Source organism: Emys orbicularis, chromosome 3 (assembly GCF_028017835.1).
Source record: "Emys orbicularis isolate rEmyOrb1 chromosome 3, rEmyOrb1.hap1, whole genome shotgun sequence".
Lineage (NCBI taxonomy): Eukaryota > Metazoa > Chordata > Testudines > Emydidae > Emys > Emys orbicularis.
This window is the reverse complement of record NC_088685.1, coordinates 122,200,384-122,225,653: the sequence shown is the minus strand read 5'-3', so window position 1 is coordinate 122,225,653 and position 25,270 is coordinate 122,200,384. Positions and strand designations below refer to the sequence as shown.

Sequence of the window (25,270 nt, the reverse complement as noted above, 5' to 3'; positions counted from 1 at the left end):
AGAGTCTAATCAGGTCTATTTAGCTCTGGGCCTCTCCATTGAGGGTGCAAGCTATGGTTGTGGTGGTTTCTCATGTGCACTTCACTTTATGTATACACTGGGCACTGGACAGAGACCATCAAAGCAGTGGCTGACACAGGATCACAGAACAGCATCATTGTGCTCGAATGTGGGATAGCATTAGTACTAAAGCAAAGTAACCTAACGTACCTCTGTTGTCTTAGTTTTGCCACGATTGCGCAGCCTCCTCCACCCTTCAACCACCTCAATCGTAGGTCAGGCCTACACCAAAAAGCTGGGTTGACCCAGCTTCCTCGCTCAGGGGTGTGAAATACCCACAGCTCTGAGTGGCACAGTTAAGCCGACCTAACTCCTAGTGTAGACAATGCTACGTCAATGGAGCCCCTCCTGTCGCTGCAGAGAGTGGCTACACTGAAGCACTACAGCCACTGTAGCAGTTCAAATGTAGACATAGCCTTAGGGCAGGTCTACACTACTGCTTAAATCGATCAAACTTATGCCACTTAGGGGTGTGAAAAAGACACTCCCCCTCCCCCCCGAGCGACGCAAGTTACAGCGACCTGAGTGCTGTCCACACCAAGCTATGTCAGCAGGAGACGCTCTCCGGCTGACACAGCTTCCGCCTCTCGTGGAGGTGGAGTAATTATGCTGATGGAAGAGAGCTCTCCCATTGGCATAGCGCGTCTTCACCAGACGCAGTACAGTGGCGCTGAGGTAGCGCTTACAGTGTAGACCTGCCCTTAGTATCAAATGATTGCAGGCCTGCTGGCCCTATAGCCAAATACTAGAGCATGGTTGTTTCAACTCTGTAGTTCCAGCTCACTCCTGTGCAGAATCCCTGCCTGTAAGGCTTGGGAGCTTTATGCAGATAATACTCCCTCTGGAAATGGGGGAAGGACACCAGGAGCTATGGTGTGGCCACTCTACAGGCTGATTTAGATGGATCCTGGGGCCTGTCTAGAGCAGTCTTTTTCAACCTTTCTAATACCAGTGACCAGCTGGCTGCCTTCTTAAACTGTGTCAGGGAAATCTCAGGGACCGGCACCGGTCCATGGACCGGTCATTGAGAAACACTGGTCTAGAGGATGCTGAATATTGGTATTTGGCATTGAAAAAGAGCCACGGGCAGATAGCTAAAGTAACTAAATCTAGAATGTAGCAGGCAGGCAAAGCTGACAAGTTTAAAGAGGAAATTGGTTAAATAGCTGTAGTTTATTCATTTTCAAGTTGTGAGGTGGCCATTATTTATTAAAGTAAGTCTGCCTATGTCTATATGTACCTAGGCAAGTGTATATAACACATACTCTGCTCTGACTATGCCCAACAGTTACTGATGCTGGGTAATTACAGGGTGAATGTATCCTTACTGCTTTGCTCAGCACTCCTGACTTAAATCACATCAGCTGGCTGGTGGGTTCAGACTCTAGTAGCACCTGGTCCCCTTTTTAGTGAATTGTGTGGCACAATGGTGCTGAGGGACTCACTGGTTGCTGAGGCGCCCCTGGGAGAAGCTTTGCCGTCTGCAGGATGGAGCACAGGGAGTGACCTCCTGAGGAGATGGAACCATCGGATGGAGATTTTTTGACAGATACTCCAGCTGCAAGGGGAATAAGAATGAGTTTTCAAATGCAAGAGCCTGAGCAGTGTTTGTTAATAATAATAATAATTAATAATCTCAATTGGGCATTAATACTGCAGCCCAGCTCTGACTATTTCAATGGCAATATTGTTAACTATTCATTTCTGATCAAAGCACATAAGAAAGGAAGGACAATGCTGAAGAACTGAATGTATTTCTAAAAGAGATGCTCTAGAGTGCAACTAGAAATTATGTGCTGCATGAAAGTCTAATGCCTGTGATTTATGCAGGAATTCAGACCAGAAGATCATAATGGCCCCTTCTCATTTTAGAGTCTATGGGTGAATCTGAACAATCTGACATGACTGGCCTCTCATTTTGGCATCTAAGTGAGTAGAGCTTTGAACACCATCACTTCCCCCTCAGAAATCTATGCCGTGGCAGAGGTCAAACTACCCATCAAATGAAGAAAAACAGCTCTGTTATCCTCAGCTCTATGTGAGGTAACTGTCTAATGGGAAGGGACAAAAATCAGACCAACATATTTTGTTTAAGCTTTTAAAGGGAATATTGCATCAAAAATTAAACTGAATAAACAAAAAACTGTAAGAAAATGCTTTGAGTATTAAAAAGAAAAGACTCAATGAGAATGAACACTGGTGTCTGTTACTGTACCAAAGCACCAGTTATTTGCAAATTCTCCCCCTTTGCTGTTGGGTGTATGTGAAACACACACGAACCATTATAACTCCACTAAAGTGAAGAAAGGACTTTCATTTCTACAGTATCTTTCATCCCAAACTATTTCAAAGAACCACTTCACCCATCACTGAAATGCAGCCATCGCTAGAGTGAAACACAGCAGTTGTTTAACACCACAAGAGTTTAGGGAAAAAAGTGCCTGACAAACAGCAGGTGATGGGGATTTAAACAGGCGGAGGTATTTACCTGTTCATTATTACTAGAAACAATAGGGTGGCAATGGAGTCCAGCTGACATGGGAAAACTTTTTAAAAGAAACTGCAATCTTACCTGGAGGGGGAGGTCTCTGGGGTGGCTGAGGCGGGCGAGGCCTGTCAGGAACAGACAGAGATCTGCTTGGAGACCGATGGCGAAGCCCCCCACCTACTTCCAGCTCCCGCTTTAATTCAGCTAGGTCAGCATCATCTAGGGGGAGATTTCAGGGAAAAAACAAACAGAAGAGTTTTGCATTTGAGAATTATGGCAGAGATGGATCAAGACTGGAGTGTCACGAGACAGGCAGCTGTGATTTGAAAACAAGAGCTGGTTAACTGAGGCTTTGTCTACACTGCACTTTCGTCGGTAAAACTTTTGTCATTGGGGGGGTGTTTTTTTCACACCTCTGACATGACAAAAGTTTTACCAATGAAAAGCGCTGGTGTGGACAGTGCTTTGTTAGCGGGAGAGCTCTCCTGCCAACAAAGCTATCACCGCTCGTTGGGGGTGGATTTATTTTGTTGGCGGAGAGCTCTCTCCTGCCAACAAAGAGCAGCTAAACTGCGCACCTTTTAGTGGTACGGCTGTAGCGGCACAGATGTGTCGCTAAAAGGTGCATAGGGTAGACACAGCCTGAGAAATTTCTAGGTGTGAGCAACAGTATATGGCTGATAGCTTTTTAAGAAATGGCTCAAGTTTAGTGCCCCATTCACATCCCTCTCCCACTTTAACCTGTACTATCACACTTTAGGTATTTCTAAGCACTCTTCTGTTATTTTCCAGTAAGCTGTCCTCTGTCATTGCAACTGAAAAAGCAGGAAACCTTGTTTTTCTCTTCCAATCCATAAATAAAAACTAGGTGTGAGTGGATGAGTTCTACTAGTTCTAATATCTAGAAGAACATGGTGACCAGACACAATCAGTTCAGTTCATTAACTACAGATAATACTTCCTTTGTTTCATAAATCAGTTACTCTTAAAACGTGGTTTGATAAACTTTTTTTTCTTATGTATGCAACACATTTAAGGTAGTTTTATTTAATAAAAAATTTAAATGCTGGTTTTGTGACTATCTTGGGCGGAATGTACAACTGTTTTAACAACACACAACATTACTACACATCAGTTTAGGACAAGAAGTGAAGACTACTGCATCTAGTTTGAACTGGTAGTAAGAGATGGGTAATTACAAGCTGCCTAACTAAAGCTAAGTTGGAACGGGGCAGGATACTGCAGTTAACGATGCTAGTGTAAAAAAAAAAAAAAATCATGTTATCATTAGATAACCAGGACCTCAACTTTACAGCTCATTGGGAAGTTGCTACCTCTCCCAGCATAATGCCATGCTGGGCATTGTTTCAGTAATGATTATAAGAGAAGAGGGCCAGCTAATGAACTACTGACTGCTGCTCTGAGCTGTTCCATGGAGATCTCCCTTCCAACTTCTGGCCCACTCTGACTGTGCTTAGCTGCTAAAGCCAGACCAGCTTGCAACCCACAATGATATGACTGCAAGCGAGTCTTGATGTAATTGAGACTGATGTAACTCTTTTCACAGCTTCACATTCTCTTTGCATAATAATATTACAACAAAATATATAAGTGAAAAAACTACACATCATTTATGACACAGACAGTTGATCACTTAAACAAACCAAACAGACATGGAGCATGGTTAAGGCTAAGATTTTTTCACAGATAACTTTAGTAAAAGTCAGGGACAGGTCACGGGCTTCCGTGAATTTTTCTTTGTTGCAAGTGACCTGTCCCTGAGTTGCAGAGGCCTGGCTGGGAGCTCCGGGATCCCTCTCCCCTGCATCTCTGAACTGTAGGGCCCCCACCGCCAGAGGCAGGGAACTGGCCAGAAGCTGTGGGGTCCCCCCTTGCCCGTGCCTGCTCAGAGCCCCCTGGTGCCTGCAGTGCTGAGGAGCTGTGGGGCACCCTGCGCCCATGGCAGGGTGGAACTGCGGGGAGCTGCGGGGTCCCCCACCGCCCGTGGCAGCTGGTAGCTCTGGGGGTCCCCCACCGCCTGCAGCGGCCAGTAGCTCTGGGGGTTCCCCACCGCCTTGGAACTCAGGGGGCCCCACTGCCTTAGGTGGAGGGGGTGCCCTGCAGCTTCTGTCTGCCCCTGCCAGCGGCGGGACCCTGCAGCTCCCAGCCGCCTGCGGGCTAAAGTCACGGAGGTCTTCAGAAGTCACGAATTCCGTGACCTCCTTGAGAAAATCATAGCATTAAGCATGGTTGCCTGCTAAGGTAACTTGCCATTTGCAGAGATAACTATACAATGTTACCTCAGTATCTGCAGTATTCCTTAGGCAATCCCAATGCTAAGGAGAGGGAACACTGTGGATAATGAGATTAACGTTGTACAGTAATTTTAAGCAACTGGCAAGTTTTTCAAAGCGACCTTATTTAAGTCAGAGGGTGCCCGAACATCAAAATTGCCAAAAATAAGTAAAATCAGAGCACAGGGGGGTAAAGCAAACTGTTAGTCTTGGTGGGAACAGGAACTCGTTTGAAGTAATTCACTGGCAAGTTTCCGGAGAGTTCAGATTCCACTGCCTACAATGCCTATGGTTTTAAAGCCTGAACCAAAGTCCACTGAGGTCAATGGGAGTCTTTCAATTGACTTCATGGACGAGGCCTTACTGACAAGAACACAAAGTAAGAACAACTCTGTATTGTGTGCACTGGTGCTATGTGATGCGAGACAGCTAAGTAGAGTTACTGCTATTTCTTATGATTTATAATATGTATACACATGCACCTCTCTTAGGCACAACTACCCTGCCCTGAACAGAACAGAGTAAAGGCAGGGTTAAGCTTAATTACTTGTTTATTTTTTGTATGGCAGTAGCATTCAGAGGCTCCAGTCATGGATCCTGGGCCCCTCTGTGCTAGGCACTCTATGAACCAGAATAAAAATCTGCTCCCTGTCCTGCAAATCTTATAATCTAAGTCTAAGCCAAGAGAGAACATGTGAACACAACAAACAGCCAAGAAAAGCATAAGGAAACAAGCTTTAAGGTCTTGCTTTAAAGAAGCCACGTAACTTACCTTTATATGGATGTGGCTTTCCTCCAGTAAGCAGTGGAGATTTGCTTGAAGTTACTGTGGGTGCAACCGTAAAATATTCAGGACCCACAGGTAAGCCTTCTGTCATCTCTGCTACTGGGTGCTGAGGCAGCATGTCATCCAAATAATCATCCTCATCATCTAGTATATCGCCTGAAACAAAATATTTGAAAACGCAGACATTGTCAGAAAACACATGTTCTCTTCTCATTCCCATTTTCTATACAGATTATTTTGTTAGGCAAAATTTTTGTTGATTCCATGTGTTTTTATTATTGCTTTTCTGTGTATTTAGATCAGGGGTTCTCAAACTTTTTTTGCTGGGCCCCCCTTTGAAAATATTTCAGGCTGTGATGACTCCCCTCCCCCCAAAAGTTACTGTACATACTCATGGCATCACCACCCTTACGTCTGCGCTGCTGCTGGCGGTGGTGCTGCCTTCAGAGCTGGGTGGCCGGAGAGTGGCAGCTGCTGGCCGGGTGCCCAGCTCTGAAGGTAGCGCCGCCGCCGCCAGCAGCAGCACAGAAGTAAGGGTGGCATGGTATGGTACTGCCACCCTTACTTCCGTGCTGCTGCTAGTGGTGGTTCTGCCTTCAGAACTGGGTGGCCAGAGAGCAGCAGCTACTGTATCCCCTGCAACTCCTCTTTCCCCTAGCGACATTGTTGTGATCTCACGACCCCCCTACAATAGCCTTGCGACTCCCTTTTGGGTTGGGACCCCAGTTTGAGAAACACTGATAGATAATTTTAATGTACTATGTATGACTGTGATAGCGTATTTTTTAGTACTGAGCAGGTGCGGATAGTTGATAGTCAATGGGGCTCTGCATGAGAACTGGGGTCTACCTGAGTAGTTCACAGTGCCAGATCAGGGCTCTGTTTACGAACCTGTTTCTAAGAATTGTTTTATTACAAACTAAGATAGTGATCACATACAGATATCTACCCTCTCCCCACAACCAAAGTGAACAAAGTAAATTCTCATGGTTCAGCCTAGAGTTGTGCTACTAACCTTCTGATTCATAGTCCAAACTTGAAAAATCAAAGTTTTCCTCCAACAGACAGGAGTTTGCTGTGGGTGACATGGGTGCAATGCTCTCCCGTTTTCGAGCAATTTCCTCCTGAAAGCCCTTCAGCCAATCCTTAGTCTTAGGCCGGATATTCACTACTCTGCCCTTGACCTAGAGTCATGAAAGAATTGTTTTCCCTTTGTTAAGAAAATGAGAACAGTGCCCCAACAGGCTGAGTAAATGCAGATGTTGCATCCCACAAGTGCTTCAGAAATCTGGATGGCATCAGATTCATTTCAGAAGTTCAATGACAAGGAAAGACTCTTCCTAGTACCATCAGGGGGAAAAAACAACCCAGAATTAATCCTTTGGATGTAACAATACTCCAGGTATTGACTAAACAACTCTGCTGCTCTTATTGGGCTTGTTTATGTTGTGGCTTTCTTCAAAGTTTTCATACTGAAATTAGCCTTGTAGTTCTTGGTTACTCAATGCTGCACTCAACAGTCATTTGCTACTGGAGAGAAATGGTAAAATATCACAGCAATTATGCTGTATAATTTTAAAATGATGATAATCATAATAATTAGGGGTGGTATTTTCAAAAATGCCTTAGTGACTTAAGAGCATATGGGATATGTACTCGTAAATCACTTAGGTCAGTGGCTCTCAACCTTTCCAGACTACTGTATCCCTTTCAGGAGTCTGATTTGTCTTGCATACCCCAAGTTTCACCTCACTTCAAACTACTTGCTTATAAAATCAGACATAAAAATACAAGTGTCACAGCACACTATTACTGAAAAATTGTGTACTTTCTCATTTTTACCATATAATTCAATTGGAATATAAATATTGTACTTACATTTTAGTGTATAAGATATAGAGCAGTACACGTACCCTTGGTTGAGAACCACTGACTTAGGCATTTTGAAAAATCCCACCAGTGCTCTAGCAGCCCGATACCTAACCATAAAGCAGGCCCCAAATTGCCTCCCCAAACAAACAAACATGACTGTTGATCCATGTGAGAAATTAAAGCAGAGTGGAACCTTAGCTGCTGATACATTTTGCATTACTGTACATGTTGGCACCATTACAAATGTTCCGGTTCCAGAGCTCTGTTTATAAACTCCTGAAGAAGGACTACCTGCCTCCCTTATATGGGCAGGCCTTAGAAGTGATCATTGTGGGTATTCAGCTTCTTTGAAAAAATCAGGCCATAGATTCAGGTGCCTAGATATGGACTTGGGTATCTAACCTAAGCCACCCATTTTTGAAAAGTTTGGTGTGAATTCACTAAAATAAATCAGAGATGGTTTTACCTTGATACCATCCATATCCAGAACACTGAGAGCTGACCTGCTGTCTGCAAATGTTACCATCATCTGACCTCGATTGATCCTAGTAAGAACAGAGAGAGGAGACAACTGTACAGTTTGCTGTCCACAAGGAAATAGTAGGACTAAATGGTGACTATAGTAATTCTGCATTTTTTCATTTAGCTCTTTCAATAGCGTAATTACTTACAAGTGTTTTTGTGACAGGTAGGACCAAGTATCCCAGCACTGGCTCTCCCTCACCAGCCGTCCTCCCTCATGTGGCCCCACCAGAGTGGACGCTACTGGGGCTGTCCTCAAAGCAACAGTTCATCCCTCTGAGCAGAGGTTAAGAAAATGCCACACACCTTCCTTCATCCACAGTATTTTCCCCATCCCCGTGTAACACAGCTCTCCCCTTCCATGTACCAGCTTCATTTGCTCTGTGTGAACTCTGCACTAAAGCTGCCTCTCAGAGGGCACACAACCTCCTCAAAGGCTACCACTCTGTCCTATGGCAAGCTGCAAAGGGGCGTGAAAAAAGCAAAGCACATTTCTTTCACACTCCTCTCAGCAGCCGTGCAATGCTCCAAACCTTCACAAACCATGCGGTGGTGGGATCCTAGGGCTGCTCTTGAACCCATACCCCCTACTCAGTAGTGTGCAGGGCTAGACAGAGAGCCAAGCTGACAGTATTTAGCAAAACAATCTCCTGTAATAAGTAGGTCAAATGCCTTGTAATTGATTTGTTGGTCTTGCTGTCAAGTCACAACTACTGCCATGAGGAAGTTAGATTCCAGCAGGAAGCAGCAGGGATAGCAGCATTTTGTGACCAGGCACAACTTAAGATGTATGCCCCAGCTGAACAGTGTAACATCACTCCCATTTCAGTGGCACAGTCGGATCTGCTAGCCCTTTTCCCACTTTGGACAAGTACTTTTGATCCTGTTGTTTTCTTCCACTCATGGTAATGTAAATCAGATAATGCCAAGCTGTGCTCGTTTTCTTCAACACAGAAGTCCCATAGCTACCAGGAGGTCCAAAATAACACAACTGAAGGAAACAAAACTGCTCCAACAGGGTATAGAATCAAACACTCTCCCTCACACTCAGTAGGTCCAGGAATGACAAAAAAGCCTGAGCCCCCAAGGATAGGTTAGAGGCTCTAAAATCCAAAAGGGATGGAGTCACCCAGGAGATCCAAGTGGGTGTGAAAGATTGCCAAGGAAGGCAGATTTTCTCAGTCACAGGAATGGGAGGCACAGATTAGAAGTACTGCAAATTGAGGCAACACCCAATGCACGAGAATTAAAGGGCTGAGCCTGAGCAAGGTGAAGAGCTGAGCCCAGGGAGGCAGACTCAGGGCGAAGCCTCTGACCTGGAGCACTGCATACCCTTCTCCCTCACATAGCCAAGGAACCTGTTAGGATATTTCTTTAGTAGAATGGAGAGAAATAAAACATAAGTGCTGATAATTTCTAACCATTAATGCAATCCGAATGCAAAACATTACAGTCTAAAATGGTTATTCCTATTCCACACAGTTAATGTATTTTAATTAGGATTTAAAAAAAAAAATAGATTGCACATGTCAAGGAATCAACATTTACCTGACAAGAACAATGGTGCCATAATTCTCAAATATTTGCATAAGCTCAGTCCGCAAGTCCTCGGGAAATTCGTTTGTCTCTTCAGGGGTTGGTGACTGGAGATTTACCATTACGGTGGCATCCAATGGTCCCTGGAAGGATGACACTTCCTGGAAAACGCTCTCACGGGCAGCCACGTTAACTTCCTGGACTTCCACTTCTACAATAGCTAACACGGGCCTAGATTTTATACACACACACAGACATTGCTTTCATGTTATCTAAAATCACCCTCAAATAATAGGACATGCAAAAGATTGGTTGTCTGAAAGCGAGAATCTATTTTTAGACGTTGTATTTCTGCAGCACCTTTCATCCCGGGATCTCAAAGCACTTTGCAGATATTTTAATTAAGCCTAACAATACCCCTTTGAAGTAAATAACTGTAATACCCACTTTACACATAGGATATGTCTACACGGCAGCTGGGAACATGCTTCCCTGCTCAGGTAGACAGACGTGTTAGCTCTGCTCGAGCTAGTATGCTAAAAAATAGCAGTGTAGCTGGGGTAGCAGCTTGGGCTAACCACCCAAATACATACCCATGGGGTCTGGCTGGGTTTGTACCAGGGCCGGCTCCAGGGTTTTTGCCACCCCAAGCGGCGCAAAAAAAAAAAAAAAAAAGCCGCGATCGCGATCTGCGGCGGCAATTCGGCGGGAGGTCCTTCGCTCCGAGCGGGAGTGAGGGACCGTCCACCGAATTGCCGCTGAATAGCTGGACGTGCCGCCCCTCTCCGGAGTGGCCGCCCCAAGCACCTGCTTGGCAAGCTGGTGCCTGGAGCCGGCCCTGGTTGGAATCAGGTGGCTAGCCCGAGCTGCCATCTGTGCTAACCCCAGCTATGTTGCTATTTTTCATGCATTAGCTTGGACAGAGCTAGCGCATGTCTACCTACCCAAGCTGGGAAGCACGCTCCCAGCGGCAGTGTAGACATACCGCGCGAGAGAGAAGTTGAGTAGTGGGCCCAAGACCACATAATGAGTAAGCAGCATAGCAAGCAATAGAACCCTGGAATCCTGACTCCTAATTTATTACTCCCTCATATAGGGTCTCTCAGATTTACCACAACTACATTTAGCTGAAAGATAGTGGTGATAATATACTGTATTAGCAAACATAATAATAACACTAATATAGTACTTGGCACTTCCATAGGACCTTCCATCCCAAGATCTCAGAGTGCTTTACTTATATTAATAAATTGTTTCCCAACACCTCTATGAAATAGGGAAGTGTTGTTATTTCCCAAGAGGCATAGTGAGGTTAAGTGGTTTGCCCAAAGTCACACAGGATGTCCAAGACAAAGCAGTCTTGGCTTCCAGTTCTTTTGCCCTAGCCCCAGGACTAACAGTGAGAGGACAATGTACCCTTAAGTATGCAACATGTTTGTGTAGTACAGACGCATCAATGATATTCTAAATAGTTATGAATCGTCTCTTCTGTGTTAGCTCTGTGTGTCAAATCTACATAAATAGGGGCAAGCTGTCAAAAGGGCTGAGGCTCGGCCTCTGTAGATGCAATCTGCACCCTCAAGATTGTACTTGCAAATGCATTGAGGGCACTCATTGGACACTTGACTATCTAACTACCTGTCATTGCTACCTGCTACGTCCACTACAGCTGGTTCTGTAATACGCACTACCAGAATGAACAAAAAGACTGAAGGTTGAGATGAAGGAAAGACGGAAATTAAAACAACCTTCTATAGGAAGTGTGAACTATTTCTGAAAACATTGTTGATTAGTACATTGCTGTATGTTAAAAGAGATACTCTGGAGTCTCTTTTTATAGCACATCCTGGAAAATCCAACCTACTGAGTGTAACTAAAAAGTGTTGTTAAAACATAGTTACTGTAGTGGTGGTTGCTGTAATTGGGAGCCAAGGTAAAAGAAGCCAGGCTTCAAATGTTGCATTTTATAATGACTGTGGCAATGACACTGTTAGCTGCAGGAGCCAGTAGCGTCAGTGCGAATGGTCTAGTGCTTTGACATAGAGAAGTGGTTTGTTTGTGAGAAGCATGTTCTTTCATTGCTGGAGAAAGGTGAAACAGTCCTCTAGAGTAACAATGCTGTGAAAAGCACAGGGTTAACTTTTGTGATTCACTGAACACTGCTGTGAGAAACAAAACAACAACATTTCCATAGAGCAGCCCAGGATCATTACAGAAGCGATGTTGAAAACAGACAAGCTTTTGAGATACATTTATCAAAGCACTCATAGCATTCATTTCAGAACAAGTGAAACAATAACAGTGAGCAACGGAAGTTAATCTATATAATTTTTCTTTAGGGAGAAGATCTATAATCAATGTGGCTGTCTCAATTTTTGGTTTTGTTCTCTTCCCATTTCTCCATTTCTCCGGAAAGTGGGGAAGTTTAATGTGTTTGCATCTCAGGGAAGCTCATTAACATTCACACACACCCCAGCTGTACACACACAATTTATACCGCTATGGCAACACATCTCAGCTGCCTTCGTTCTAGCAGAAGACTAGGTGGTAGCCTGTCATTGGTGCACCTTTGATTGGCTTGAGCTGTCAGAAATGAATGAGGAGAGGCATCAAATCATCCAGGCCTTGCCTCTGCAGCTTGTCCAGCCCTTGCTGAGATCATAGTGTAGAGGAAAATTAATACAAGGCCCCTGGGCATTGCCACCCTTTGGTTTAGAACTATGATGGGTTTAAATGTCAAAGTGCTGAACAGAGAATAAGCATGTAGTGTCCATTAACAATCATTCTTGGCCCTTCCATTGAATATGTACTTCAGTGAGCCTCAATGTAATCAGAGAAAGATCATCTAAACTAGGACATTACCTGTGATCAGATGCCTGCAGCTCCGCTCTTCCATAATACATCAGGGCACCAGGAGTCCAAGTGTGTTTGACTTTAGTGTCAGCACTCAGATCACTATCTAGGAGATTGATCTCTCCAGCTATACAGCACAAAAGAGCATTAAAGTTCATAGACTTGTAACAATAATTAAAACAATTTTAGCAATCTGCATTTCACAGAACTGTGGTTTTCACCCAAACACATTGTTCCTGAAGCACTCCATCTAAAAGATGGCTTATATCCCTCTAGACCTTGAATCTCCTGATAGAAAACAAAATGTAAAAAGAAGTGCAATCGATAGCACAGATCATTAGAACAGGACAAAACGCAAACCAATAGCTTTTCAGAGACGTATATAATTTAGCATCACACACTGTCACATTAAAGAATAGCATTTTCCTCCAGCCTGAAAAAGCCTATATTTTGAAATAACCACATGCAGTTAAGAGAACAGAAAGAGGAAATCCTGTATGGCTATAGCTTCACTGCTTTCCACATGTTTTTTCTGGGTGACAGGAAGTGTTCAAATCTGGGATAAGAGTGTAGTATAGATTGTTGCTTCCTTACCAGCTAGTGCCTACTCTGGACTCCCCTTTATGCTAGGGGCGGCACTGTGCTGCTCTTGGAAGCATGAAGAAATGGAGGGAAGCATTGCTAGGCCTGGGGAGAAGGATTATTTCTCATCTCCAGAGCTCAAGATGAGTTCAGTCACTTCTCCTGGCTGCCTCATACTAGCTATACTATCTCTTCCCTTTGATCTAGGAATTGAATTGTAAGCAATATGGAAGGAATGTCTCCCCACCTCTGCAAACAGCTCTCTGGCCCACACACCCATTATCCTCCACTCTCTAGAACAGAAATGGAAGTTGGACTATTGGGCAGATAAGCGGGAGAGAGAGAGAGAGAGAGAGAGAGAGAGGAAGCTTTGCCACCAAATCAGAAGGGGTAGTGGAGTTTATAGGTGGTGAATGGAACCAGAAGGATTGGGTGGGGCTCAAAGGCAGAAAACGGGGAGGGGGAGAAGATGGATCTCCTAGCTCTGTTACCACTTGGGCTAGCTCTGGAAGGTCTGTAAGTACAGGAGAAAGATGTTTCACTTATTTGCTACTTTCTTCCGACATATGGTGGGCTCTTGCAGCCTTGCTAGATCATCCTATCTACAGTGTCTGCTCAGCCTGCTGAAGTCCTCTCTGGGGCCACTTGAAAGAAGAATTGAGGGAGAAAGGGAAATTATTGAAATAGCTGGGGATATTTTTTTAGCTGAAAAGATGCAATGGAATTACTGGATAGTCTGCAACAATCATAAAGCAGTTGGGAAATATGAGGAGAGTTATTCAACTTCTGCATGCATTTAGAACAATGGCAGACCTGCTACAAACATGAAAAAATGACAAAGTTATAGAAACGTGAATAAAACGGAAAGAGTGAGAGATAAATTCTTAAGGGAGGATTTTCAGGCTAACTGTGGTCTACAAGGTGGAAGGGAAAAAATTTTTGGGTCAATTATTGAGCAGCCAGAAATGGAGAGAGGGTGCCTCTGCTAACTGTGAGAAGTGAGGGGAGGGGATACCAGCACTTTTATCCTCTCATCCAAGTGTTGTTTTCTTCTTGGCTATTCAGCTGGGATATTTCGATTATCTACCGCAACACAAACCCCTCTATACCTATGTGTAGGACCCGACTGGCTTAGAAGAACTGCAGCCCTTCCAATATTATAGCTTATTTCTCACACAAACTGAAGTTCACATATTGTTATCCCCTGCATCTCATCCCTTCTACGGTTTTATTGCTTCTTAAGCTCATGCCTCTATTTACTGGTCATGATCCTCTTTTTACTACACCATTAGATTTTAAAATAAATAGGAGATGATTTATGTTACATTGACATCCTCTCTGGTTACCCTCGCTTTCCTTCACGATATTTATGCTAAGGCAGTCCACGGGATGACCCTTATATCTTAAGAGGTAAATTCACCTTTGTATGCATGAATCAGATAATTTCTCATACAACTCTTCACTTTGCATGTGTAAGTGCAGTTTTTACACACACTAATGGATGACATGCAGATTTAGAGGCTGGTACGGAAATATGACTCTGGCTGCAAAAAGTTTAGTTGTTTTTTTTAAACTGTCTTAGTATTTTATAGCTTTTAACTTACAGATAAAGTAATGCATTGCACTTCCGTAGCACTTTCCATTCAAGGATGTCAAAGCACTTTACAAGTATGAATTAATAAAACCTCATAACATTCAGTATTATCATTCCCTGATAACAACTGAGGAAACCAATAACATCTCAGGAAACCAAGGCACAAGGCTCAGACCCTTATTGAAATTAGTAACAACAGGAGCAGGAGTAGGCTGTAGCTAAGTGACTTGATCAGGTTTCAAATGTGACTTCTGTATTCATGAAAACAGTCCCACTGAAACCAAAGGGAGTACCACCATGAGTAAGGTAATCACAGTTTCACCCAGACTAAAGGCCAGATCCAGGTATAGAAGCTAGACTCTCAGACTGCCTGTCTTCTTCTCTAACCACTAGACCAAATTCTGTCCCTTGGATCCAGTGAGATCTGACTGCCCAGCATCATTATTTAAAATGAGAAATGCAAAAATGAGAAAGACTCTACACACCTGTTTTATCAAACGGAAGCTTCTTTCTCCACCAAAGCACTCGGTCAGTCCAAGCAGGGGTTCTGCACTTATCACTTGTATCATAAGCCTCTGAGCCAACGTCATATTTATATGTTGGTCCAAAATTAATAGTGCCTTCATGAAAGTCTTTAAAAATCTATTAAAAAATATCATTTCTTCAATCAGCTAAATTCCTGCTTATGAAGGTTTCATTGTCACATATTCACTTTATTAGTATAATCACACTTTGATTTTTTTTTAATGAATGTACCCATAGAAACGCATGTCTGAAAATGCCCTCGTTTTCATTCTTTCTTAAAGGCAATTAATTCAGATCAAAATATGGGTGTTTTGGAAAATAGCTATTTTCAATTTGGAGCAAATGGGATAAATCCCCTTACTTTTCCACTGGATTTCTGCTGCTGTAGTTGATCAAATTCCAGGAGTCTTTTCCAGTCTTGTCGTTTAAGAAAATAAAAGACTTCTTCATATGTCAGATCGATGCGATAGTTAAAATCACCACACCAGAACACATAGTCATGTGAGAACACATTCCTTCCCTGGTTAGGAGATACAGAATTTAAGACACAATTTAAAATTATACATTTTAATCAACTGAGTTTAAAACTCAGTCTCCCTGGAATACTATATTTTGGACTTGTTTATGAGGTTTTAATTGCTAAATCCAGTGCAGACTAAAAAAAGTGGTCTCTACATTTCTTTCTGCATCCCACAGTTATTTAGTCACAATTTTACATCCATAATTTAGATATCTGAATTGCTGGCACAGTCAAGGACTTATATGCCTGCATGATCTAAACTGCAGCCACAAAATGCTCTTGCTATCGTATGCACCCGCAAAAATAGAGGCTTCAGTCAAGACCAGGCTGAAAATTTGCCCCTACAACTGCATCGCACATTTCTGTAAATGTAAAGTAATAATAATATTAACAGAGATTCACTCCAATGTTTAAGCTTCATGTGTTATGCCACAAATAACTGCACTTTTTTCAAATAAGTTATAAACCTCTAAACACAGGGATTCATAAAGGAAACACTTCAGACCTGTATCTATAGCATCACTAGAGGGCACTGTTAATATACACTTGATCTTAGCTCATAGAGAGCCGAGATTTACATATATTTACACCAATATAGTAAACGTACAGGATATAAAATAGTTAATGAGCTACTGGAAGCAAGGACTCCTATACGCATGATTTTATGGCCATTTAGAATGGATATTCTATGCAGGGCTTCAATACTGGCACTATTATTTCTAACATAAACGGAAACTGATTAATATGCTATATGTGTCAAGCCTCTAAACCCTGGAAACAACAGGGAGTTAAATTTTATGCTCTTCAACCTAAATGCTATTCTTTGCTGACTTAACAGAATAAATGAACACATCACAAACTGGTCCTCTCGTTCCCTGGCTTACAGGCTCTCTGGAGAAGTCTGAAAGAAATGGCAGCTGTGGAAATCTAAAGTGGCCAACACCATTAAGGCAAGCACAGGAACACAGCCACAAAAACCCTACAGGGCCACTTGCTGGCCTTAAAAAGAAAGATCAACAGAATACCATCCAAAAGAAATCATATCGGATATAAATACAGAGGAAAGGGATCTCAGAATGTCTGTTTGCACCACATTCTGATAAAGATAACAATTAAGGTGAGCTCCTTGGTCTTGGGACATGGGACTCTAGGGGAAGTGCAGGGAGAAAGGCTGAAGAAGAGCAGGAGACATGTAAGCTGTGTGCATGAGACTGAGGAGTTGTGGCATGTGACAATCAAAAAGAAGGAGTGGCTGGAGTATGGGTATGCTCTGATAGAAAATGGTCTTTTAGGGATTCTTGCTAACTAATTCAAGTTAGAGCAGCCCCAGGGGGAACTAATCTGTTCTGGGTCTAAGCAGAGAACCAGGGAGCTATTACTCTCTCTCTGATGCCACCACACCTGGTTCTTCACGTGTAATCTTGGCAAACTGGAGAATCTGGTCCACAATGCATAAAGTTTTCAATCTGTGAATCAGGTGGGTGTGATAGTGAGTGATGAAGCATTATGATGGTGGGAAACTGGTTAGATCCCTTCATTGTTCACGTTCAGGAATTCTAACATCTGGGTTTTTTAAAGGTGCAGAATTTTTGTAAAGAAAGTATCATTTGGTTTTGGATTAGCTGGTCTCCATGGAAATATGCTTTCAACCTTACTTTATTTTTTATTAAGTTCTTTTGTGTGAATACTCCATGACTTTGAATTGCCTCCTGTGCTGACCTGCCAGGTGGTGTAGATTGCTACCAACTCTCACAATTAAAAATTTAAGGATACAATTTTCACTCCCATTCACAACATTTCTTGTCTGAGACATCTTACATTCTTACCATTGGGAAGCTGAGTTTCTGTGTAATCTCTTTATAATCTTCATTCCTCTCTTTCACTTGAGACTGACCAGCTGTCAAGTGACTGCATATGAAGCAAAAACTGGTGCTGTGGAACTGGAAACGGATGCCTACTGCGCCTTTATTCCCAGCTTTCCCTCCCATCCCTGTTTTCACTGTGTCTATTGCTACATCCCTGGACCAAAGAAAAAAAAAGTTGGGGGTGGGGGGAGAGAGGAGGAAAAAATTCATCAATCATTACTGGGAAAGTGGAAAGGAAAAACATATCTTATTTAGAATGATGCTTTTATTTTCCCTCCAATTATTAAACATGTGAATGAGCAGAGATTCATGTTGTTCAATAGATCTCTTGGGGTCTTTTGCTGCAACATTACTATTGGCCGTATTGATGTTCTAATGTTTCAGATTACCAGTTAAAAAAACAATAATACAGTAATAAAACAATTGAATGAAATAACTTTCTCCTTGGACCACCCCTCTTGGCATCCTTTCCAAACTACTCAGCATTCTTTGCATGAAAATATTTCTGTAGCTTTTGAAACTTATATGAGGTTTACTTTTAATGTTTGTCTTTATAAAAAAAAATCCTTTGAAGTAGTGACAATAATTAATGGTCACCTTTTACTCCCTTTTATTTTCCATTCTGCTGATATGAATCAATACCAGACAGCTGATTATCAACTGAAATGGCATTTCCATACCATGAAATGCAACTTTTGTAGTGAAGAGTTGGCCACATCTCTGGTGTATCAATGCAAATCTCAAAGCATACAGATTATAAAATCTGTATTTGTCAAACTAGTTGATTATTAGAAACAAATACGCAGACCCTGAGCACTGAAATGGCATTAGTTTTGATAACAAATTGCCTGTTGCATCCATATTGTTAATTACATGGTATTTCAATTACATCTTAGCAATTAATGTACCATTGTTTTACATTATATTACAAAGGGACCGACTTGGCAAAACAGACCACCTGTTAGCAGGATAATTACTCCCAGAGAACCAGTCTATTTTGAGAATAATGCACGTCTGTCTGTTCAGATAAGCAAATGGTGAGATCATAATTGTAACTGCCCCAGCCCAGCATGAATCCTTCCTATTGAGAAAATTTAGTTACTTTGTACATAAAATCATGTGCATTGGATTAGAATACTTGTGTCCATTGATACAGGGCAATATCTGGAGGGAACAAATGTTAGGTCTTCGGTTGACTTTTGGTTACACACATTATTGGAGGTTCTAGAGGTGTTGGGGAAATTTCATACCACAACCCATGCTTTGGTTCCTTCTCTTTCCTAGCTGGTGAAAGCCAGTGGGGAAATACTAGCTCCTGGGTTGGTTGGTGGGGAACATCAACACCTTCTCTGAGAGGGTTTTGACCATTTTAAGGAATCGTGTTCTGTCTCTGCTCTACGAAGCCATCCATTGATGCTGCCAACCTTTCCAACTATCAACTGGAATCTAATCGTCCATTCTTGGTTAAGGTTATAGGAAACGTGGTGAGACAACCTCATAGTATCCTGAGCCTCTGAGTTCCCTGACCCATTCATTGTGATATATACTTCAATCACGTCCCATTTCATTCATCTCCTGTTTACACTAGTCCTAATCTTTTAATCTCCTTTAGCATAGAAGCCTTTCTCTGCCTCTGATCATTTTTGTTGTCTTTTTCTGGATTTTTCTTTTTTTTAAACTACAAAAATCACGTGGCTAGGACTGGCTGTGTCCATATATCTTGTAGCAGCCCATTAGTATTAAATAATGAAACTCAGCCACTTACTAAAATCAAAACCTTTCAGGAGTTTCAACGGGCCACTGCTCTATATCTGAGTGCTAACAGGTTGACAGGTGCAATAGAACCAGTCTGTTGAGTAATTCTGCTATTGATCCCTTTTTATTCAAGCTGGAGTACTCAAATTTCACCTAGTAAATGGTATTCTCCTTCTTTGGACTACTTTTATCAGACAGGTTAGTTAAAAAAAAAAAAAATCAGGAATTTAGTCTTTTCCCTTTAGAACGGAGAAGGCTGCAGTAAGGGAACACTAGTGTTATCTGGATTCCATTAGTCTGACTGCAGAGCTAGGTATGACGTGCACAAACCTTCTTGGTGGATATCAGAATAGTGAAAGAGAAAGTAAGATAGCCCAGCAGGCATTGATACTCTTGAAGGTTTTAGTGACCCAGCAGTGCATTTGGCATGGGGTGGATGATATTGTTCTAGTCTTCTCTGAGAGATGCCAGTGGGTAGTTCTGGCCAATTACTCCTCTCCCACCCGCATATCCATAGGCATACTTCATTCCACTGCACAGGCATTTTCATGCAGGCTCTGTTCTGTTATCCACCCCACCCAATGAGTATGTGAGTCTGCTGAGGTAGACTGGGAGATGGTATGGGTTCCACTGTCATCACTACTGTACACAGAAGTCACACAGCTCTGTCTCTGTCAATTTAGGCCCAGATGCTGTAGTCTATATGGTTCCCCAGTGCTTGGTTGAAATGGGAGACTTAATGACACGAAGCTCGCTGAAGCTAAATCTAGAGAAGAAAGGAGTGCTGGTGGCGGAAGCAGCAGAAATATATGGTAGGAGAGTTTTCTCATCTTATTACCAACAAGATTATCCACTCTCTAGCCCAAGAGTTTTTTGATCTAAGTGTACTTTGCTCCTGGATCTCAGATGTCGCCAGTGGCCAAAAGCATCTTTTTTCCTCAGGTGAATCTGCAGCCTTTTATCTCAGATCTGGACCTTGTAACTCCAGGTTGTATTACTACAGTGCTCTCTCCATGAGACTACCCTTGAAGAACACTCCAAAGCTGCAGCTGGTGCAGAGTACATCTAGCTACCTGTTTGGCAGTGTTGGCCACAGGGAGAATATTATGACAGTTCTGCAATGGCTAGATTGGCTTTCTATTTACTTTAGGGCACAAGTCAAGGTGTTGGTAGGGATCTACATATGGCTTAGTTCCTGGGTGCCTCAGAGACTGCACCGCTCCCTTTGTGCTACTAGAACAACTGGGGAAGGCGCTCTTAATGGTTACTATAGTTAAAAATCTGAGGTGAAATCTTGGCCCCACCAAAGTCAATGGGAGTTTTGCCATTGTCTTCAATGGGGCCAGGATTTCATCCTGGGGACTGATGGCAGGACAGTCTATCTAAGGATCTTATACAATCCCCATTACCACAGCACCTGAACATCACACAATCTTTAATGTATTTGTCCTCACAGCGCCTCCGTGAGGTAGGGCAGTGCTATTATCCCTATTCTACAGAGGAGAAACTGAGTCACAGAGAGAAAGTGACTCGCCCAAGGTGAAACAGGAAGCCTGTGGCAAAGTAGAGACTTGAACCCAGGCTCCCTTCCTCTATCAAAGGAACGATCTTCTCAGAGGAGAGACCTTGCCTCTAGGATTTGCTTCCCCTGTTGGTTCTAGGAACTGCATTAGGCCTATTTCTTTTCTCAAGCTTTTGTCTGTGCTGGTGATGTGTGCAGGGAAGCTAAGTAGGGAGAAATTTATAAAGGTATCCTGGACAGTTAGATGGCCCAATCCTAGTGAAAGTCAAAGGGAGCAAGTTGCCTGACTCCAATTTGTGCTTTTGAAAATATCTCCTCCTTGGTCTATTTCTGATGGGAGTCTTCTCCTTTTGCCCAGTTTGGCATCAGTACAGCTTATGTTGTAAAATACTGTACAGAGGTCCTAACTTGCTCGTTTCTATTGATTTTATTTAAAATAAATAAAGAAAGAATATTTGTTAGCCAATTAAATTTTGTTTTTAACCGGAATTTTTATTTCCATCCCTAGCCCAACCTCGTGTTTACAATTGTACGGGTTAATGAGCTTACACAAAATGAAGAACACATTTCGGCAGCAGGAATTCTCAGCAAAAAACAGGCCTTCACCTCAGGACCAGATTGAAGAACTTTGGGGCCTTGTGAACTATGGCATTTAGGCATCCCCCACCTTCCCTTCTCCTACAGGGTAGGAAGCCTTGGGATGAGGGTCAGGTACTGCCACAGAGGGTGGGACAATCTGTCTGTGTGGGGGAGTCAGGTTCTGCCCTGAGGGAATGAGGGGCCCTGGAGGGGCTGTTAGAGAGTGAACCCACCCTGCACTCAGCTAGAAGCAGTTCCTGTCCCACAGGGCTGGCCCGGCTCCCCACTCCATCCCACTGGTTCTTGCCACAGCATGCTGGCAAAGTCCTTCCCCCGCCACTCCTTCCTGGGCTATGATTTCTGTGTGTGTGTAGTTTGTACCCCCTGGAGTCAGCGCCTTCCCTGAAACGGAGGCACTGTTCAACTGCACTGAGTGCACATTGATTAATCCAGGCCTGCTTTTCCTGCTCCCAACCCCAGGCCGCAGGAAACCATTTGTGAAAACACGACACGCTCGTACCTGATGAAGGGGACGTGATAAGGTCGTACAAAGATGAAGAGACAAACACCAACAAGCTGTGCTGACGTCAGCAGAATGTACCGGTGAGTCCTGGAAACCGCTTTCTGAAGCTGCTCCCCCCACATCTTCCTATTAGTTGTACTGGAACAAAAACAAAACATTGAATGAATTGAACAGAAATGAAATAATAAAAATCATGTTGAAGCCTCTTTCTTTGCAATGTCTCTTTCCCCTGCTCTTGCAGCACGGGGCAGAGGGCAGTAAGGTGAGAGCTAAATGGACCCTAACTGCTTAGGAGGTGACCAGCTACACATGCTTAATAGTGAATGCACTGCTACTCTCAAGTGATGGTTGGGCAGCTATGTCTGCATAGATTCTACCTTGTAGACCACCTTATTTTTCTTGTCCTAAAGATCTACTGATACATGCAGATGAATAGCTGGCCCACCAACCATGCTACACACTACTGTAGCTTTGCCATTCCTAAAGATGATATCTAAATGTTAAGCCAGAAGAATCAATAGTGAAATGCTACCTTCCCCAGTTGTTTTTGCCCCTTTCCCCCTGAGTCCTCCTCCAGCCTGTCAAGGAACACATTTTTTCACAGGCACGGACAAGAAGAGTTCATTCCTTACCTCTACTTCCTACCCTAGCAGTACCTTTATGAATACACATAGATAAATACTTAAGCAGAGAGAGATATTGCTCACCTTGTAAAATTACACACATATATTTCAGTTGTGTGTAGAGACTTTAGCAGTTTAACATTTCAGCATCAGAAAGGATACTGGGAGCACAGCGCTAAAGTAGTGCCCTGCATTGGCTTAGAAAGTAGTGATATGCATTGTATAAAAATGAGAGAGTGCAAGAGAGTGCACATTTGGGCTGGTAACCTGGGCATTTGTTAACGACAAACATTCCCACACACAGTGACCACATGCAGGTGAATGTGCAAAGCACAGCTCTGTTTTCACCTACCTGGTATTTACAATATTCCCTGCATTTAATTCCACCATCTCTTCAAATCCCACAGCAAATATGTCAGGAGGGCAGCTCTCATCGTCTGTGTGGAGAGGAACAAAAGTCATGCAAGACTTTTTACCACTTTATTTGTTGTTTTGTTTAATCATTTGCTTTCTTGACAGAAATTAGAAAAAGAGAAGTCCTATAGTTAATCTTGTGCATCCTCTGCCAAGTTATATAATTATAGCTCTTTTAATCTATCTTCAGAAAGCAACCCTTGCAGTTCGCTTTATCATTTTTATGCTTTTCTCCTTCTGGTTTGTCTGCATCTTTTTGGTAGGAAGGAGCCCAGAACAAAGTACTTTATTCTAGCTGTGACCTCCGCAATGTTGTTTAGAGGGAGATCCTCACTTCCCAGATCTAAGATATGATGCCACTGTGTACACAACCTAAAAGTCACAATGGTTTGCCCAACTCCATCCAGTCACATTGAAATCTCATACCCAGTATGCGGTCCAATATCTCGATGTCTGTTTTTGACACAGATAATTTATCTAGCTGCAACTACTGTCCAACACCAGCATGTTTCTTCCTCCCCTCTGCCCCCATGCCCCTGAGTAAGATTTTCCACTACTTTGAGGAAGTCTTGGAGGTTCCTTCCTAACTTTCTTCCCTGTCTTCTTCAATAACCTACACCACGGGTTGTAGCCGCTTACTGATGAAGGAATGTATCATGTCAATAATGCTCTTTAGACTAACTGGTACAGGAGCTGGGGGGAGGCGTCACTGATGGCCAATGTAAGATACTCTCTCCTCCCACCCAGGTGTGAGCATGCCCCTAGGAGAGGACTCAGAAAATCAGACACTGATCTCTCAAGTGGCGGCACAGAGCTACATCTACATCTGCTTGTTCACCAGGTTTGCCATACATCTAAAGGGTTTTCATTATTATTCACCAGATAACAAGAACTTCACTCAGCCCGTAGGACTACACAGAAGGATACTGTAGGAGCCTAAATCAGATTTGCTCACAAATTAAGAATAAGAAAAGCAGAAAAATTCACATGCAAAAATAGTAACTGCATATTTCACATGCGTAATTTTGACACCCATTTTTTAAAATTTATCCGTTAATGTAGATTATTAAAACAGCTGACTGCATGAGGTGGCTGACTTCATTGTCAGTAAGTATGTCTAGCGTGCATGAACAGAACACATGCAGCATAATGTTGTTAATCTCCTACTTCCTGGGCCTTCTGAGACTATGGTAGTATGCGCTCAAGAGAAGTAATGCTCACATGAGACAGCCAGGGATACATGGAATTTGTTCATATATTTGTGTGCTATGCACAGGAATATCTCAGCAATGCCTGCAGAGGATTATGTGTTACTCTGTAACAGGGAAAATAAAGGACAAGCAGTAATTTTAGAACCACTCCATTTCTGAAGGACAGAACACTACCTTTGTTGTTTTCTTTAGTAAAATCTGTAAATCAGTTACAATCACAAGCCCTGTTTTGTGAACAGGAAAGTCAGCTGCCAGTTCAAACAAGCCACAAACACAACAGTTTGACACACTACTAAAAAAAGGACCCTGCTTTGTAACAATGTAATGTAATAAAAGGTTACCCTTACTCTATACAGTTCCTTTTGTCTGAGGATCTCCGAGTGCTTTATAAACACTAAAGGATTAAGTGTAACATTTTCAGAGGTGCCTAAAGGCCAGATTTTTAAAGATATGTAGGTGTCAAAAGAGGCAGATAGATGCCCAGTGGAATTTCTAAGGCACCTAACTCCCAATGAGATTGAAACACAAGGGGAGGAATGGGGGAGCATGAATAAAAACTGATATTTAGGGACAGATTTTGTGCTGTCTGGGTGAGAGATTCAGTGCAGAAGGCCACCTCAGGGTAAGGTGATTTTATGCCACCTTCGCACACTCTGGATTCTGGGATGCTGTAAGGGCCAAAACACTCTTCAGCATCAGTTAGTGCAGCCCTGAGGGTCTCTCTAACTTATGAGCAGCCTTCCCAGCCCCACCTATGGACTGCTACACCAAGGCTTGTGAAGGGGTGCAGCATAAGGCCAAGTGGGAGCAGAATCAGCCACTTAGAATTCCCTACCAGATGATGTATGAATGGCCAAATATGGGGCCTAAACTACTTTGCAGTTCCATTAGACACTAACAAATAATGTTTATTTTAAAACAGATACACTACCACTCAAAGTCTTACCCTGAAATTCAGAAACCCCAGAGAGCTTGGGAGAATCCAGCAGCCAGTCTGTTAACTCACTGGTGCCAAGGATGTTGCTTCTAAATTGTTTGCCTCCATTTACATTCCAGGTCCCCATGGCAACACGAATCCGCTTGAAGTGCGTGAATTCAAACTGACGCTCTGACATGGCCTTCAAAATACTGGGAGTCACTGATAG

General features: G+C 42.9%; 1 protein-coding gene across 1 annotated transcript in view; it reads right to left on the bottom strand.

Moving 5' to 3' along the window:
- Positions 1–25,270, bottom strand: part of SYNJ2 (synaptojanin 2) — an 81,060-nt gene that overhangs the window by 6,000 nt on the left and 49,790 nt on the right. Inside the window, exons 12-24 of the mRNA XM_065400942.1 lie at positions 25,072–25,263; positions 22,853–22,937; positions 21,875–22,015; positions 17,460–17,652; positions 15,475–15,633; positions 15,074–15,230; positions 12,422–12,539; positions 9,572–9,790; positions 7,968–8,046; positions 6,645–6,813; positions 5,615–5,785; positions 2,633–2,767; positions 1,506–1,618 (exon numbers count right to left, since the gene is read on the bottom strand). Coding sequence (XP_065257014.1) covers positions 1,506–1,618; positions 2,633–2,767; positions 5,615–5,785; positions 6,645–6,813; positions 7,968–8,046; positions 9,572–9,790; positions 12,422–12,539; positions 15,074–15,230; positions 15,475–15,633; positions 17,460–17,652; positions 21,875–22,015; positions 22,853–22,937; positions 25,072–25,263 — 1,931 coding nt within the window. The remainder of the gene's footprint in view (positions 1–1,505; positions 1,619–2,632; positions 2,768–5,614; positions 5,786–6,644; positions 6,814–7,967; positions 8,047–9,571; positions 9,791–12,421; positions 12,540–15,073; positions 15,231–15,474; positions 15,634–17,459; positions 17,653–21,874; positions 22,016–22,852; positions 22,938–25,071; positions 25,264–25,270) is intronic.